The sequence below is a fragment of the Penicillium argentinense genome (genome assembly GCF_028826775.1).
Source record: "Penicillium argentinense strain IBT 30761 chromosome Unknown utg000010l_segment0_segment0, whole genome shotgun sequence".
Lineage (NCBI taxonomy): Eukaryota > Fungi > Ascomycota > Eurotiomycetes > Eurotiales > Aspergillaceae > Penicillium > Penicillium argentinense.
The window spans coordinates 1,684,079-1,700,758 of record NW_026622669.1 but is presented as its reverse complement, the minus strand read 5'-3'; the positions used below and the strand labels follow the sequence as shown (position 1 = coordinate 1,700,758).

Genomic DNA, 16,680 nt, shown 5'->3' with positions numbered 1-16,680 from the left:
ACTTTTACAATAAACTCTGTATATACTGTAAATATCAGTGTTGTAGCAGACTCACTGTTACGGCCGAAGATATCCGCGTTCCACCGATCGCCAAAGATCGCCACACCCGCCCCAGAAAAAAATTTTCCTGACAGATCCCCCTGGCGCTTGTATGGGTTCGTGCCTGAACACACGTCAGAGTTTTCGGTAAGGTCCGCGTCGCCACTGCGAACAGACCTTCGACGGTACACCTGCGTCGACATGGCAGTCTGTACGTGGTGCAGACAACTCCTAAACATCCCGAGGCTTGTGTTGCCTCACCGAACACACCCATTCCTCCCTTTGCTCATGAGCAATGCCCCCACTGAGTATCGGTGAACATGCCGAATGAAGCCGAGCCAAGTCGGCTTTGGGGGATCTTGCGAAGCTCCACTGCGATAAGTGTCGCCGAAAGCGGAGAACCCGAGATAAGCGTACGCTATCTTACCAGCACAGATATCATATAGGAGCCCAATATTGAGATATACTGCCAGACTGTAAAGTATGAATATACATGTGAGAGTCAGGATCTGCGAATAAGCTTTAGCGATAGCATGAACCGGTGCGGAAGTCGATCGATAGATGCAGGCATGTCTTATCCCCGGGTACTTCCTACACTTTCTATGTAGGGGTACCCTACATAGAAAGTGTAGATAAGTAACAATTGGTCTCTATATCTGCCCACATGCCAACACAGTAAACAAGACATCAACTGCCGGTCACCATTCGCTTACATACTTGACAGCGTACATACATACCCTAGGTGAGTCCCAACGGCCTCCTTACTCCAGCACGTACTTACTGTAGTAGTACGTGCACGCCGAGCCTCGCCTAACCCAAAGGGCTACCCTGGCTGCACCACCCCCAATTCGTCTACGCTAGCGTCAAGCTCGAGCTCACCCCACCTTCTCCTCCGCAAATCACCCACCACCACACCGAGCAGAATCCTCTAGCAAGTCAGGGCCTTCCACAATTCCCCCGACACGACACCACAGGCCGCAAGGGTTCCCCACACCACGCACTGTCCTTTGCATCTAGAACGGCGTCGTCTCGGCTAGTCTAATCACCCCTACCCTATCCTAGGGGAGAAAGGGTCACGGCACTCCTGGATGGAAGCCCCTCTTTCCCCTGGGGTACAGTGCTACACTAGCGTGGTGGGCGAGTGCGCCAGCTCTCACCCACTGGTCTACCAGTGGAGGGAGAAGCTGGCTAAGTTTGAGCTCGTGTCTCGTGTTTGGGGCCGGGTGGCTTGCTGCAGCTGCACTCCAGACGACTATTCCATGCGGTGCTGCAGTGCGTGGGGGATGTCCCTGTCGACTGCAGTAGGGACTCCCTGGGAAAGATAAGTGGGGTGTGCTAGTGCAGAAAATTATTGATGATCACGTTACACTGAAATTCGAATCAGAAGGATTGCAAGCGCCAAGGCCTTCTAGACATCCCAACTGGTTGAGTTTGGACAAGCTCTGATTTTCTTGTTTTCCGTGGGGGATTCCCGTGCAGCTGTCCTACAGTCCTCTTGGTGTCGAGTGAGTCGTGTGCCCGCACACTACTCTGGTCGTCCGATATACATATGTACAGTACTGTGGGAGACAGGAGCTTCACCCCCTGAATTCTCAAGCTGGACATGACATGCAGCGGGAATACGCTGAGATACATTCCCGATTGATTAACCCTGATTCTCGACTCTCTCCACTCCGATACAGAGATATTTACAAGGTCATCAAATGCTCTCCGTTTCTTCCATACATCGCCATACACCCGTGGGATCAGGATCACCCCACCGCCGGCTAAAACAGGCTTGTCTGAGATCGCCAGATTCATTTCACCACTTCACAGACCCTCCCTCTCCCTCTCTTCGATTGTAGAAATGGTCTCCCATTCAAACATCCACCAGTCAATCTCCGCCGGTCGATCAAACGGAGAAGGACGGCAGAAGCCGCACATGAGGTCATGGCCCCACTATTCCGCGCGAAATCAAGATTTTGGATGGATCGAGAAATTTTCCATCCTCCACACAGCAATACTGATGTTGTATTTTACAGTAGGCTGTGTGGTACAAATACAAAGATTGAGTTTTTTGAGTAGTGGTTACTGCAAGACACGGGATAATTCCCAGGCAGTCTGGAGATTCCAGCCGATGGCCTACTTTACCACCCGGTACTGCCTACTGCCTACTGCCTACGATACTTAAGGTAATACTGCAAACGCTAACTCACGAAACTCCTACTGTGTAAGCGCAGTAGCGCTCACTTACACGATGCAGTTACAGACAGTGGAGCACGGGAAATGTCCAAGCCGAAGTGGGCAGGGCGGCTACATGAAACATGGCAGACACCCAACAATGGTCTAGATCGCGCGATCGCTCCTCAGGATTTGAGTATTCCAAACTATTTCCATTATTTTGTGGGATTGCATCACATATCGCACCATCCCGCAATACACCAGGCACCTCTGTCGTAACGACTGTATCGCCTAACTACAGACTAGACTCGATGTGCACGGGGGTCCCCTGCTTGCCCAAACCTTATGAATATACACGCCCTACACCACCACGCCTTACGATTACTGGTAGTGTGGTATCATCACTCTGCAGAGATAATCCCTGCCACGTCCAAAGTATGCAGGCGCTGGCCGACACTCCTATTGTCACTACCCAAGTAAAGTACACAGTAGGTGTAGGGCGTAATACAGACGGGAGAGAGCACGCTAGACTCCTATATTCCATGGATATGTCGGAGGATCTGCGCGCTAGTCGGCGTCGTTTATACACCCGTAATTATGTCGCAACCGTCAAGAGACCAGGGCGTGGGCGGATAAGAATTGTTCAGGGCTTGCAACACTCCGAGCAGGTAAGGGTTGCCTTCATGATATCTTTTCTGCGCTTTGTTTTTCTGGTGTATGTTGAAGCGCCGAGATCTTGCTCCAGCCTTATGATGTGCATTTCTTGGCCATCCTAAGCGCTCTGGCTTGTTTCACCATGAGACAGGTGCTTCCTGTACAGTAGTATTTTTGATCGGCTGTCGTATGAGGGCGGCCAGAATGGGGTGAATGAGCGGGTTGAGTACCTTGTTATGCTATATCTTGTTTCAGGATGTTGGTGGAGTGATGTTGTCATACGGCGCATACTTCCCCTGTAGACGTTATCGTCAAATCCATAGTATGAGCTAGTGCGGCTTGACCCGATTCAATCCCTCAGGTTTACCACTAAAAGTGTATGTACAGGGTAGTGCTGTGCTAGCTTCTACAGCTACCATCACTGCTTCCATACACTTGCATCAAACCCATCAATCAACGCGGTATACTCAGAACCCGCCTTAACCCACCCCTTAATCCCGCCTTCGAGGATCACGCTCTGCAGCGAAAAATCTTCTTTATCGTTGAGGTAATCGGCAAACCACCCGGCAGCCCGGGGTCCTCGGCCGCAGCAAGAGCCTATGAGAATTAGACCTGACCTGACCCAACTGGAGAGGCATGAGCAGTTAAAACTCACCACAATAAAAAACAACAGTCTTCACCCCACTACTCTTCACCAATGCATATAGTGTCGACATGGTCGTATAGAAACTCTGCGCGGGCAAATTCAATGAGCCGTGGATGGTACCACCCTACTACACTTAGTAAAACAAAGCAAAGTAAAGTAAAGCAGCATAACATCCTGTTATGACGAGTCAATACCAACCTCAAAATCATCACGACGCACATCAATCAACAAAAAGTCCCGCCCAACCACCTTTTCCCCGCGAAGCCATCCTAGCACTTCTTGGCGGGGTAAAGTAGCTGCCTGGGACTTGGGGGTGGGGTAGGCTGTGTGCCAGGGCTGGGATGGATCCTGGGACATTTTCAGGGTAGGTACTGCGCGTAAGGCGTATGAAGGAGGGTGGTATATTCGGCTGTCGGTGCAGTCGGGGAGGAGTAGCAGGTATGTCCTTCCAAGTTGAAGTTGCTAGTGCATTTGGCGGCATGTCACTCAGGCGGTGTGATTGGCTTACTTGGCAAGACCACATTTTCCCCTTTTGGCGAGGCTGCAAGTGTGACAAGCCACGTTGAGCTGATTGGTGTGATCGGTGACTGCGTGACGAGTTTCGAGCTGTAAGGTTCAAGTTTGTGGGGTGGAAGCTGGAAGTGTTGTACTCCTTCATCGAGTCGGGTCAGATACCAGTTACCTACCATAGCTGCTACTACTGCTTACTACTAGTAAGAACTTGAAGAGAAAATGCCACGACCAAAGACAAAGACAGAGGTGAGAATTCTACTCTGAAGGAAACAGTGCTGCTCGATATTGACAGCACCGGAGCGAAGATCTCGCGCGCATCCGTATAAAATCAACAATGATCCCGAACCCGCCGTCAAGAGTACATCCACAATCTCGAAACCCATCTCCAAAAAATCGAGACAACCCTACAAGCCCGCATCTCCCACTGCCACAATACCCCGCAGCGTCTACAATATGAAATTGACGACATGAAGCGCAGACTCGCCTCCCAAAACATCTACGATGGCTTTACTTCCTACTTTGCAGAAAGTACCTGGCCATTAATACGTTTGGAATTCACCACAAACCCTCCAAAAATTTCTGCATTCTAGAAATGATGAAATAATCGACGTGGAAGGCAAACCTTCCCTCCCAAATTCCACCTACAAGTCACACACCAACGCAGACGATGTCACCATTCCAGCTAGCACTGAACAGTTCCACAATCCCCACGAGCACCCCAGCCACGCATCCAGGCCCAATCCTACAAACCAGTATACTGAAAACAAGTGTACTGGAAAGTCCCAGCACCATCCCGGACCATTTTCCTCCGCACTACCACCCCAGATCGACACTACTGCACCCACCCATCCCACAACCCAGTCAACCACAAGCCCGAGCCCAAATCCAGTCCCAGATGCCCGTGCCTCCTTCCAGAATCATCCGATATCCAATCCGACCAGCGGCGCTGCAAGCTCCACTTCAGAGCCGGGCACAACTCCCTACTTACTCGCATACCAGTTGGTAATCCGGTGCAACGCGCGCGGCACCGATCTACACGCCATATCCATGTAGATACGACGTAGGTTCAAAGCTAGGAAAAGAGGGGAGTAAGGGATGTCGAGTTAAGAATGGTGTGCTTTTGAGTGTTTTGGCCAGGGGGTTACTGATTCACATATCCTATCTATGGAATTTGAAAGAGCTTTCCACACCTAATCTACGGGCAATATCATTTTCATTTGCATTCCGGAATGAGAGTGGTTATGACGTATGGTTTCTGCATGCGCAGTCTATGCAAAGCTAAGGCTTAATCGCGTAGATTTGGAACGAGCCTGCGTCGCCAAGCGTCAGCGGGGATGGATTTGTTTACAATGGTTAGGTATCGAACTTACCGGCCCAGTCGTTGAAGTTGATTTCTGCAGGGCGGGTTTCGCTTTTCTGCTCGTTCTCGTTCTCGTTGCTTTTGCTGTTCGATTGGGAACAGCAGCCCGTTTGGGCTTGGCTCTGCACCAGGTCTTTATAGGCATTTAGATCTTTCTCGGTGTCAACGATGAGGATATCTATCACATTTAATTCGATTAGCATATCCCGACCACACCACTCAAATCATTTCAACTAATACACCACGCCGTGTGTAAAGTGATAAATACTTACCCTGAAACCCAACCCCCTTTAAAAACTCCTCGTATTCACAAACCCGTCTCGCACCGGCAATACAGCCCATATAAAGCGCCATATTCTCAACCAAATCCCATGGTAGCTCTCTTCGAGCTAGGATATCACTAACAGCGACGCGACCACCGGGCTTTAGGATGCGAAACATCTCCGCGAAAACGAGATGTTTCTCGGCGGATGGGACAAGGTTTATCACGCAGTTGCTGATTATGCAGTCGGTGCTGGAGTCTGGGAGGGGGATGGACGTTATTGGGCTTTCGATGAAGTGGGTGTTTCGGAGGTTTGCTTTGGCTGCGTTTTTGCGGGCTAGGTTGATCATGCTCTTGCATTCACGAGCAGAATTAATACAGAAGAGATTTCTGGATCTATACACTACGCTGGGAATAATACTCACCCTCGTCATATCAACCCCAATAGCTTTTCCCTTAACTCCCACCTTACGCGCAGCGAGTAGAACGTCAAGGCCACCACCACTTCCTAGATCGACGACTGTCTCTCCCTGTGAAATCGTGGATTAATCCAGCATTCATGGATGACATCTTTAGGACTACGATCTGCACCTACCTCGCGCAATTTCGCAACGGCAACAGGATTCCCACAGCTAACGCCGAGATTCGCGTCGAGCGGGATGGACTCGAGGTCCGAGGCGCTATATCCGAATGCATTGGCGATTTTCTCGTTGGTGGATTGGCGCGTGGCTGAGATTTCGTCTGCGAGGTGTCCGTAGCGGGTTTGGACTTCGGTGTAGATTTTTTGGGGGTCCATTGTTATAGTCACGATGTAGAGGAGAAGGATTATGGGTATATAGATTTACATTTGTCGATATGGAGGTTATATAGCTATCGGCGTGAACTTGGAGGTTGCTGTGGTATGGTCTACAGATAATTGGTATGTCACCAGAAACCTCTCGCGGTGAAGACATTCGATTCGATTCGTTTGATGGTTTCGTACAGGCGAATCAGCTCATCCTATTCCTTGGATTCTTACTGGGTGGCGTAACTGGTATGTCACCACCTCGGCCCCGCGTCCGATGTGATCCCGTGAAGACCAACAATCACAAAACATGAAACCTCGGACAACAGCACCAACATCACATCCATAGTCTGGTCAGACCACCTTATCTACCTAAATTATCCCAGCGTCTCGATACGCCAAAAACAAGATCAAAAGTGTAAATCAAAAACACCCGCCACACCACACCAGTGCCTAAAAGCCAAAATAACCCAGCCACAACCCCACCTCCAAAACGTCTCTGCCTACACCCCGAGTTTCTATCGATCCAATAACGAGGAAAGTGGACGCTGACGAATGACAAAAATCCCGCCAAGCACCGCATCCAAGCACGCCCCAAAAGCGGGGTTAGCCAGCTACACCTCCACAAGGACACGCCCTTCGAACTCAATCATGCATTCTCGGAAGGGTAGCCAGTCTCGAGGTCTATTAGCGTTAGGCCTCCAATGTCTAGCTGTCATTCCATTGAACCAAGAGTAGAAAATTCGGGGGTGAGCCGAGGTAGATGCTGTAGTGCAAGTATTGTACGTAAGCAAGAAGTGAGGGGGTTTTCGAAATAGGTAGGACAATCCGGCGCTGCTAACCGGTCGATCGCTGCTGGCCGCATACCTACATTAGAAATGGAAAAGAGGGGGCACCTGTGGTTAAAGGAGCTTGCTACAGCTTTGAGCACTCTACTAATGTAGCTCCAGTAGGCTAGCTTCAGCAGTCACAACACAAACTAGTCCTCACTAGCTGCTAGCACCATACCTCCAGTAGCAGGTGTCATGTCCATACCGGCTCGTATCATCTGATTCAGGATGTTTGTGCGTGGCAGGCTCGATCATTGGTCAATGTGCTCGCCGTGTTTTTCGTATTGGCTAGTATTCATGCGTGGGTGGCTTGATGGAGTAGGTACCTGCAGTTATGATTGTGGGGTGTTGCCATTTGTTTCACTGCTGAAGAAGTGGTGATTCGAGAGTGGGGACACAAAGACAGTTCCTATGTAATGGATTTGTAGCCTGTTGGGGTGTCATGTTGCAGGTTGATGAGGTGTTAGCGTTGTTGCGGGGGTTGCGAGGACATACTTGGGCATAGTTTGGATGTCTATTCAGTTGGACGTACTGGGTTCTGTGAGTAATGGCATTGGACTTGGGATGATCGGTATGTCGAATGTTGTTCTGCATCGGGGACTTCGTACTCATGACAAGAGGATATCGTCGAATTGAATCTGACACTACAATAGGAATGTGATGAGAAATGGCGCAGCAACACAATCAACCACATCCACATGGATAGTTCTACACAAGCTACGCTTACATGAACCAGATGACACGCAATGTATTATCGTCAACTACACCGAGAAGACAGTATGTACGCTGTACGAAAGCAGAGAAACTCAGAAACAATGCTATCTTATGCCAAACACTACCAGAAAAACAAGACTCGCTTCTGAACGGAGCAAGGGAACAAACACGGAAAACAATTATGGACACGGGCAGTAGATTCGAAAGGGGGATGAAAACACTCAGACAATAAAAACGGACAAGAGGCGGAGGGGAATCGAAGAACCAGAAAAATATGTGCATGCATCCTTCTGACTCTGAGAGCAAGGCGAATGAATCATGACCATGCAGATTTTCATAAGGACTCTTTGGAATTCGGCGGATGCGAAAATGGTAAGAGGACGCGTATGAAGAGGTCGTGAGGATGGCCGTGCAGGAGAGAATGTTCAGACACCGAAGGCGTGAGCGTGGAGGTCGACAAGGTCGGGAGATATCCCAGACTATGCTCCAGAATTGAGGTCTGTTGTCCGGCAGAAAGGTTCATCACTTTTGCTCCTGAGGCGTATCCATCTATCGTGTAGCAGATCAGGCTACTCAGATCGAGATCAACTCTTTCGAAAGCAGCGCAGAGATGACCATCGAACGCAATCCACTGCTGCTCGCGCTTGCCATTGAAAAAAATATTAGACAGTGCATGCCAAGGATGGTGATGCAAAAGCAAAATCGAAAACACAAGACAGAAAATCCTCAAGTTCGCCGTTCCGAGCCGTGGCACCATGAAAGAGTGATGAAGACGTAACATCAATGAGAGAAAGGCCGTTCTACCCACAGTCGAATGTAGGCCGAAGTGTCGAATGGGAAAGGGGTTGGTGAAAGAGAAAATAAAAGGGTTAGAGGATATGGAGATGTAAATGAAGCCACTGGCCACACACGCATGAAGAATCATTTACAATCACCCCTCAGAAAGACCCAGACGCAAAAAGAAACTAGAGGCAATCCCATGCCGACTTTTTTGACTTTCGGCGTGATTCAAGACATTGCGGGCAGACAGAGCAAAGGAGGAATCAGGTCATGTTCAATCCAGAAACGTGCCGCCGCGTCATAATATAAAAAGTCGAGTTCAACCTGGATCTCGAGGATGAGCGGGCTTGGTCCGCGGGTTCTGGAATTGGCCACATGGCCCTACTTCACCTACCGCAGCACAGAGCCTTCATCACTTTCTGAACGAAAGTGGGCTGCGAGTCATTATTGCCCTGAGTCCCTCCAAGCTGCTGGCTGCCCATGCCGGGGTTACCGGGGCTCCCGATCCGGCTGGGCAGGTGAGCATTGGAGTTCTGGAATTGTGCCTGGGTGGACGCGGCTGGAGTGTGCGCTTCCAAGCCCCCGCTCTGGCGTTTCGGTGGCATCCCGGCGGAGGCGCTTGGCCGCTCGCGCGTCTTCCCAGCTCCGGCTTTGGCTGGAGATGGGGGCGGGGGCTGCGCGGCGTTTAAACGATCGGCCGTCACACCGGGCCGCTGACTGTTGCGAAGCTGCTGTCCGTGGGCCACATCACGTCCGGACGAGGTCTGGTGGTAGTTGTGGAGGTGAGCTTGTGATGAGTGCGACTTGTAGTCCCAGCCTCGGCCGTTGTTCAGCTTCATCCAGTCGTATTCGCCATCCTCCACCTCACCGGCGTTCTTGATGGCTTGCGTCAAGAGGTCGCGGAGGTAATCGTAGTCAGGGGTATCCTCGAAACCAAGGTTGCGCACATAGCTCAGGTATTTGTTGAATTCTATGCCACAATTAGAAGGTGGTCGATCGTGAATGAGGGTAATGACGTACCTGGATATCCATCGCAGAGTTCCTTGATGGCGGTGGTCTGCTTCTTCTCTCCAATCTTCTCGTACTTTTGCTTGTTGGTGGCAGCCTTCAGCCCCTGCCAGGGGAGACCGCCGCGCAGGAAGTACATGAAGACGTGCCCCAGAGCCTCCAGATCATCCCGTCGTGATTGCTCACGACCCAGATGTGTGTTGATACTCATGTAACGAGCGGTACCGGACAAAGATTTGCGTTCGCGGTAGGGAATGTGCTGCTTGGTCTTGGGGTCGCGATACTGCTTGGCCATGCCGAAATCAACAACGTGGATCACGTTGGCGGCTTTCGTGCCTGGGCGGCCGATCAGGAAGTTGTCGGGCTTAATATCGCGGTAGATGAGGTTTTTCTCGTGAATCGTTTGGACGCGCGAAAGCTGAAGAGCAAAGAGTCAGTTCCATAACATACACTCAAGGCACCAGAACTTACCATCTGCTTGGCGACCATCACCACGGTCTTGGTGGAGAACCGGCGGTTGCAGTGATCGAAGAGGTCTTCCAGACTGGGGCCAAGAAGGTCAATCACCAGAATGTTGTGCAGACCCTCTTGTCCAAAGTAATAGACATTGGGAATACCAGCTAAAGCAGAAAGTCAGTACGTTGATCAAGACCAAAAAGTCTCGGGAAACACTCACGGCATCCGACCAGAATCTTGTATGTGCGGTATTCATCACGCAGCTGGGGAGCATCGCTTTTCCGGGGTTCCTATGGTCGTCAGTATTCAGTGGATTATAGGTCACGGGTCAAGGGGGACTTACAAATTTGATCGCAACCTGCTGGTTGTTCAGAAGGTTGGTACCCTCGAAAATCACACCGAATGAACCTTCACCGATCTTCTTGCCCACTCGGTAGTGGACTCCCACCACGTTTGACGAAGACGATGCCATGGGGACGCGTTGTGCGAAGCCAAGAACAGAAAGTTTCGATCACGGGGCAATGGCCTCAGGGACGCAGGGCACGTGATAAGACACTGTCTGAGACGGACGTGAAGTCAGTAGGAAAGTCGACGAAGGGCACCCGACGAGAGGGTGAGAATGAGGCCAAAGGGATGGAGGAGTAACATACACCACAGGAACACCTGATATTCACCCTCAGTGATCCCGAAGGGGCAATGGATGCACGATATCGATGATGTACCCGATACTCGCAGGAGTCAGAAGAACGGCCGAGGGTCTGACGAAACGGAACGCAGTGTCAACACGACGATTTGGACGGAATTGAGTGTGCTATACACGAATTGGCGAGCTGTTGTTGCTTTCAAGGGGGGCGGTGGCCGCGACTTGGGCGAGGACGTTGGTCTCAGTCGGGGGTCGGGTTTCAGACGAAGCTGCGAACGGGGGCCGAATGCCGCAGGGAGAAGGCGAACTAAAAAAAAAAAAAACGCTGTTGAGAAGCAGAAAAGGAAGAGAGCACCCGAGGTACTCGACTGCGAGTACGAGCCGCACTGAGCAGTGGGTTCCAAGGCAGGACAGGGAAGGGGGGGGATGGAGGAAGAGAGAGGGAGAAGTTCAGCGAAGGCCCTTGGAGCGGAGGATACGCTGTATTGGGGGTGTATTTGAGACCGGGCAGCGGCTGGGGAGGCGGCGAAATTGGGGGGAACGGCTGGTATCTCAGATACAAGTTACCATACGGTGCTTCACGGGGGAGGCGACGCTACCAAACTTCTTTTGACTTTGGCGGTTACCCACACTCACTGCACTACACAACACTTCATACGTCTAGGAGTGACAGTCCACCGCAGAGTCTGCCTAGGTCTGTCTACTGCCCACTTCTGTTCCGTGAAACGCCTAGCGGTCGGCCCTAGCTGTACCTGCACCTAGGACACCTAGTGTGCCCAGGCCTCTCCCGATCAAACCCTGCTGCAGGCACCACCTAGTACTTTCTACCTCAAGTACAATGATCGGATCCGATCAGAACGAACAGGGGGCAAATTGTTTGTATTGATAGGGAAGACCCATCGAGACAAAGGCCCCGTTCTGCATTGCCGAGTTTTTCCTTTTTTCCCTACCGCTCAGGGGAGGCGGATGTCTGGACTCGCCTGGAATGCGCTTAATCAAGCGGTAAGATTAGGGGGCTTGGCGGGCCGGGAGCTTCGCCCAACTAACCTTAGGGTACGATCGGATGGACATCGGACCCGAGGCACCTACAGCAATTCTATACAGTGTTGACTGTATTGTCTGTATATGCACAAGCCAATACTACATGCCGTGGCGCCCTGGGCTGTTGCTTATTTATTGCAGCAGCCAGCACCCAGGCAGAGGGATTCATCCTATGTCGCATTTGACACGTCTCCGACCCACTCGGCGATCGACCAGAAGACGGTGTAGGTGTAAGACCAGGGTGTAGGCTAACTGTTCAAAGGCTTCAATTGACCACAGGGCCCAATCTTATGCAAGCCACAGTTAACTTTGTATACCTTTCAAACTGTTGGGATCGTTGACCAGAGCCTCGGCCAGACTGGCGTCCTGATGGTCATGTCGCGTAATAAACTAAACGCCATCGAGATCGACCTGATCGATCATACGGATTCGATCTTAAGATCCTCTCGGTCCCGACGCAGGAACGAACTAGGGTGTTGCAATGAGGTGAAATGTTAATTGAAGAAGCATAACACCAATTCAGTGTGTAAAAGAATTCTTGTTCAGAATATTCTTGTTCTTCGTATTTCTTCCCTGGGGCTCGCGCTGTGGATTCAAAAACTCACTCTCTCCCTCAACATTACAGTGTATCGCCTAGACCTTGTTCTTCTTGGTGCCGTTTGCATTGTGGACTGTTCTATGCCATTCCTCCGCTCAGCTGGCGTTTTGTACGTCTTGCTTCTTAACGTCCTCATCGATGCTGTCGATTTCGAATTGATCGATTATATCTGACATATGATCCCCAACATATCTCTGTATCCCTCAGCAGATAATGTTTGGAGGCTGAAGGGAGAGGAAAGGGAGTGGAGCAGTTTTCATAGTGAGGACTCTGAGAGATACGCGGTAAGAGGCCCTGGTGCACCGATAGGAGATATATGAAGAAGGGAAGAGAAAATTGCAAGGGGTGGTTTTCATACGGAAAATTGTAAAATTGCCACATCTGGAGTATCTTCACTTTCATGACAATTAGCATTGGTCCCGATATTGGAGGTCCGTGGTAGGAGAGGCCTTGAGTGGCGGGTGATGGAAGCCCCCGATAGTAAGAGATATTTGAACAAATTGTGAGGAAGGGTTAGTGTGATACTGATAGTGAGAACACGGGTTGATTGCCTTTAAATATTGCAGGTACCAGGTCTGCTCCAGAATTACTACTCTGCTCAGAACTACTGCTCTACCACGAAAGAAAATGAATGCGAGAAAAAGGGCCCTGAAGATAAAACTGTCTTCACCTGGCCACGGGTCTTCCGATTCTCTTGCTACGGATCGCTCCCCCCTTTCACTCCTCATTCTCATCGCCACCAGGGCCGTCATCTTCCTCGTCCTCATCCATATCATCCTCATCCTCATCATCATCCTCATCACCACTCTCATCCTCATCCGACCCACTCCCCTCACTCTCCCCATCACTACCAGGATCATAATCCTCCTCGTCCTCCTCGTCCTCTTCATCCTCGAGTTCTCGTTGAGCTTTGGCAAGCTCACTTTCTTCCTCGACGATACCATTCGCACCCTCGGCCTCGGCCTTCTTGTCATGGTTGACATTGTAGACCTTTGCGCGCCGAGCCTCGGCCAGACTGGCATCTTGAAGGCTGTGCTTCTTGATGTATTCATCGATGCCGTCAAAGTCAACCTGGTCAACCATCCCAAACTCGAACTCCACGATGTCCTCTTCGGAACCACCCTGGGGACGAGCAAGGATGTTGAGGTTGAATGTTCGCTGGAGGATGGAGGTATATGACACCGATTCGATGGTGTCAAAGGAGAAAAAGAGGAGGGGGTTTCTTAAAGGCAAAAAGAATGCCAGTCGACAAGAAGAATAGGTAGCCTATCAAAGAAGTCAGCAAACGATTCCACAAGAGCCGATTCCCTTCGTTGCAGGGATAACATGGTATACATACCTTCCTTGCTACCCCGGAACGCCTTCACACTATACCGGTGTTCGCCCGTCCGATGAGGCTCAGGGTTGGCGCTAACAAACTGGCGCTCTTCGGGGCGAATCACCGTTGTGTTTGGCAGGTGTTCGTTCAGGGCCTTCCGAAGGAAGGTCTCGGCCGACTCGTCAGCATTCTGGGCTACCTTTTTTCCGGTGCCCGCAAACGCGGCCTTTGCAGGTCCGTCGTTGATGGTGAAAACAATTGGCTCGTAAGCCGTGGTGCCCTCAGACGGGGGTGTGATTCCATCGCCGAATTCTGGAATGATGCAGAAGTTGTACTGCTTTTGGGCCTTCTCGGGGACCCCGACGGAGACGGCGTGGCCTGAACGAATACACGTTAGTTACTACCTAAGTAAGGATGTTGGTTAGGTCCGAAGAAGAAAAAACTCACGGATTTTGTCCAGGGGAATACCAAAGTCGACTTCCTTAGTCGACTGGTTCCGGGCGCGAATCGCGCTCGGCGAGGAGGTAATCTCCAACGTAAATTTCTTGCGCTGAGGGATTGAGAACGACACATCTTGGATGTAGTATTGGACTTGGGCGTCCTTGCTTTTTACATCAACGGGCGCCTGCGCGGTTTGCTGCAGAGCTCCAACTCCATTTTCGAGCTTGCGCTTCTTTGCGGCAGGGCCGTTGGTGTCGGCGGGAGATGCGGGAGGGAGGGCGGAGGTAGGAGGCCTGGCCAGCAGGCTAGAGGTGAATCGGGAGATGTCTTCGAAAAGGGAGGCGTGCTGGGGAGATTCGTCTAATTGATCGCAAAATGTCAGTCATCTGGAGATTGGACGGGTCGAGGGGATTTTCGTGTAGATGCGCGCGGCGCTACGTACCGATGGCAGCGTAAACTCGTTTCTTGAGCGCCGGCACCGTTGCGAATGCTTCCTCGATGGCAGCATTCGGAGCGGCGGGCGCCGGAGGAGCCGAATTAATCGCGGCAAACGACATTTTATGCGACTACTGGTTGCGAAACAGCAGTGCGAGAAGGGAGGGGGAGAGAAAAGAAAATTGGGCTTGAGAATGGTCGCGGGAGTGCCATTAAATCTCCCCTGGCGGCCCGAGTGAATGACCCTACATTCGGCCCAGTGAAGAGATCAATCACTGCCTTCTCAACTACGCAATTCAGCTTTGTGTATCAAAAATACGCATTCACTTCAATATGTGAATTGGACGCGAAATCGCAAATCGGCAAAGTAGAATACATTGGAAGTTTATACACAATCGCTATCTTAAACACAGTCACGGGGCGCTTCACTTGGCTATGCACTCAAGCGGTCTGCGGAGCTTTGCCCGCCGCTTTCTTGGCCTTGCCAGCTTTTCGCGGTTGCTCGCCCAGGCTAGTCTGCATAAACCGGTTGATGAAGGTGCGCGTCTCATCGTCCATAAGCATGTTGCCATTGGCATCCATCTTCTCCTGCTTCGCGGCCTTGCTCTTCGCGATCGCAAACTCCTTGCGCTCCCCAGGTGGAGTCAGCAGGGACTGGCTGGCCAGATATTGCTGGCGGTATTCCTCCATGACCTTCTCCTTCACATACTCAGGGTCGTGGCGTGTACGGAATCGAGAGTACTTGTTTCGGAGTTCGTCCAGGACACTGGATGGGAAAGGCGCGTTATCCAACGACGGAACCCAGGTCTCTTGGTCGACTTCGTATCGCAATGTATCATATTCGCCGTCCTTCACTTCTGGCGCCGACTCGGTGGGCCAGGGGATCTCGACGTCAATACCGGAGATATAGCGAGTGAAGCGCGGAAGTTTGCTCCAAGCGGGTCGCTCGACGTGAGGATACCCAGCGTAGGCGTGTTGAACAATGTGGTCGCGTGTGGTTGAGATTCCATTTTCGGACTCTTGGCTCAAGGCAATGACATGACGAATGTCGTCCATGGGTATCGGCAGCGTTTGTGCGAGGACGTCGGTCTTGATTCCCATCGAGTGTTTGGCCCATTCGGGGACTTTGATGTCGACCTAGAGCAAAAGAAACCACCGTTCAGTAACGTTAACCGGAGTTGAGGGTAACTCGTGCACTCACCGTGTTAACATCCTTGATCAAAACAGTCTCACTCTCCTCATTAACCTGGGTGATTTCATTGATCTTCCCAGCCTCCCGGCCCCGAACCACGCAGACTCGGTCTCCCGCGGCAAAAAGAATGTGCTTGCGGCGTTGGCCCTTGGGGATGGCCGGGGGGTGAATCAACGCAGAGTCCACGGCACCAAAGGTGTGCGCCTCGGGGCCCGAGTCTCGCTTCGGGGCAATAGCACCCTTCTGCCAGTCCTCCCAGCGAGCAGTCCGGGCGGCGTTGATGCTATCGATCATCGCCTTGTTGTAGTCCCTTCGCACGCGGATGTTGTCTTTGCGGTCCGCCAATTGGTCTCGTCGTGAGGCCCGGAAGATTTTCTTCTGGGCCTGCTTCCTGGCCGTGGCCGTCCGTTGGATGACCTTTTGCATTTTGGCGGTGGTGGCCCAGCGATAGCTGTCTATGCTGATGCTGCTCGTCAACAGTCGCAATCGCGGACGGAAAATTGCGGCCGCATTTGTGGCACGTGACACATGAAAGTAATTTACTTAGTCAGCCTGTACAGAGTACTTTGGGTATTGCTAATTCTTCGCGCGTCTGATATTGCTCTGATAGCTTTACGTTGGAAATTCGTTGAGTGAACGAGTTGTTGATTGTTTAGGGACTGTTCGCTCCTTCTGTTGCGGGTGTTGGTGTTTTATATACGCAGAGATATATGTTGACAACAATCCCGACAAGATGAACACTAATGTAAGGGCTCTGATGGACAGACAGGTTCGAACGAAACCCATAGCCTACCAAAGCCATACAA

The 16,680-nt window shown here is 51.2% G+C and overlaps 5 protein-coding genes across 5 annotated transcripts; all 5 read right to left on the bottom strand.

The window, feature by feature from the left end:
* Positions 1-3,271: 3,271 nt before the first annotated feature.
* On the bottom strand, positions 3,272-3,856 carry N7532_010325 (putative arsenate reductase (Arc2); the record flags this gene model as incomplete). The annotated part of the gene is made up of 3 exons (XM_056622816.1): positions 3,272-3,450; positions 3,509-3,623; positions 3,698-3,856. 3 exons carry the CDS (start codon positions 3,854-3,856, stop codon positions 3,272-3,274), a joined length of 453 nt encoding a protein of 150 aa, XP_056470232.1.
* Positions 3,857-5,290: 1,434 nt separating this feature from the next.
* On the bottom strand, positions 5,291-6,430 carry N7532_010324 (Arsenite methyltransferase; the record flags this gene model as incomplete). Its single annotated transcript, XM_056622815.1, has 5 exons — positions 5,291-5,322; positions 5,383-5,550; positions 5,645-5,987; positions 6,060-6,164; positions 6,230-6,430. 5 exons carry the CDS (start codon positions 6,428-6,430, stop codon positions 5,291-5,293), a joined length of 849 nt encoding a protein of 282 aa, XP_056470231.1.
* A 2,698-nt stretch (positions 6,431-9,128) lies between these two features.
* On the bottom strand, positions 9,129-10,678 carry N7532_010323 (casein kinase I; the record flags this gene model as incomplete). Its single annotated transcript, XM_056622814.1, has 5 exons — positions 9,129-9,712; positions 9,763-10,168; positions 10,222-10,370; positions 10,427-10,496; positions 10,550-10,678. The coding sequence occupies 5 exons, from the start codon at positions 10,676-10,678 to the stop codon at positions 9,129-9,131; spliced, it is 1,338 nt and encodes a 445-aa protein (XP_056470230.1).
* Positions 10,679-13,205: 2,527 nt separating this feature from the next.
* On the bottom strand, positions 13,206-14,804 carry rtt106 (putative negative regulator of DNA transposition (Rtt106); the record flags this gene model as incomplete). The annotated part of the gene is made up of 4 exons (XM_056622813.1): positions 13,206-13,710; positions 13,776-14,184; positions 14,254-14,607; positions 14,690-14,804. 4 exons carry the CDS (start codon positions 14,802-14,804, stop codon positions 13,206-13,208), a joined length of 1,383 nt encoding a protein of 460 aa, XP_056470229.1.
* A 319-nt stretch (positions 14,805-15,123) lies between these two features.
* N7532_010321 (mitochondrial 54S ribosomal protein uL24m) lies at positions 15,124-16,300 on the bottom strand (the record flags this gene model as incomplete). The annotated part of the gene is made up of 2 exons (XM_056622812.1): positions 15,124-15,819; positions 15,884-16,300. 2 exons carry the CDS (start codon positions 16,298-16,300, stop codon positions 15,124-15,126), a joined length of 1,113 nt encoding a protein of 370 aa, XP_056470228.1.
* Between the last annotated feature and the right edge of the window lie 380 nt (positions 16,301-16,680).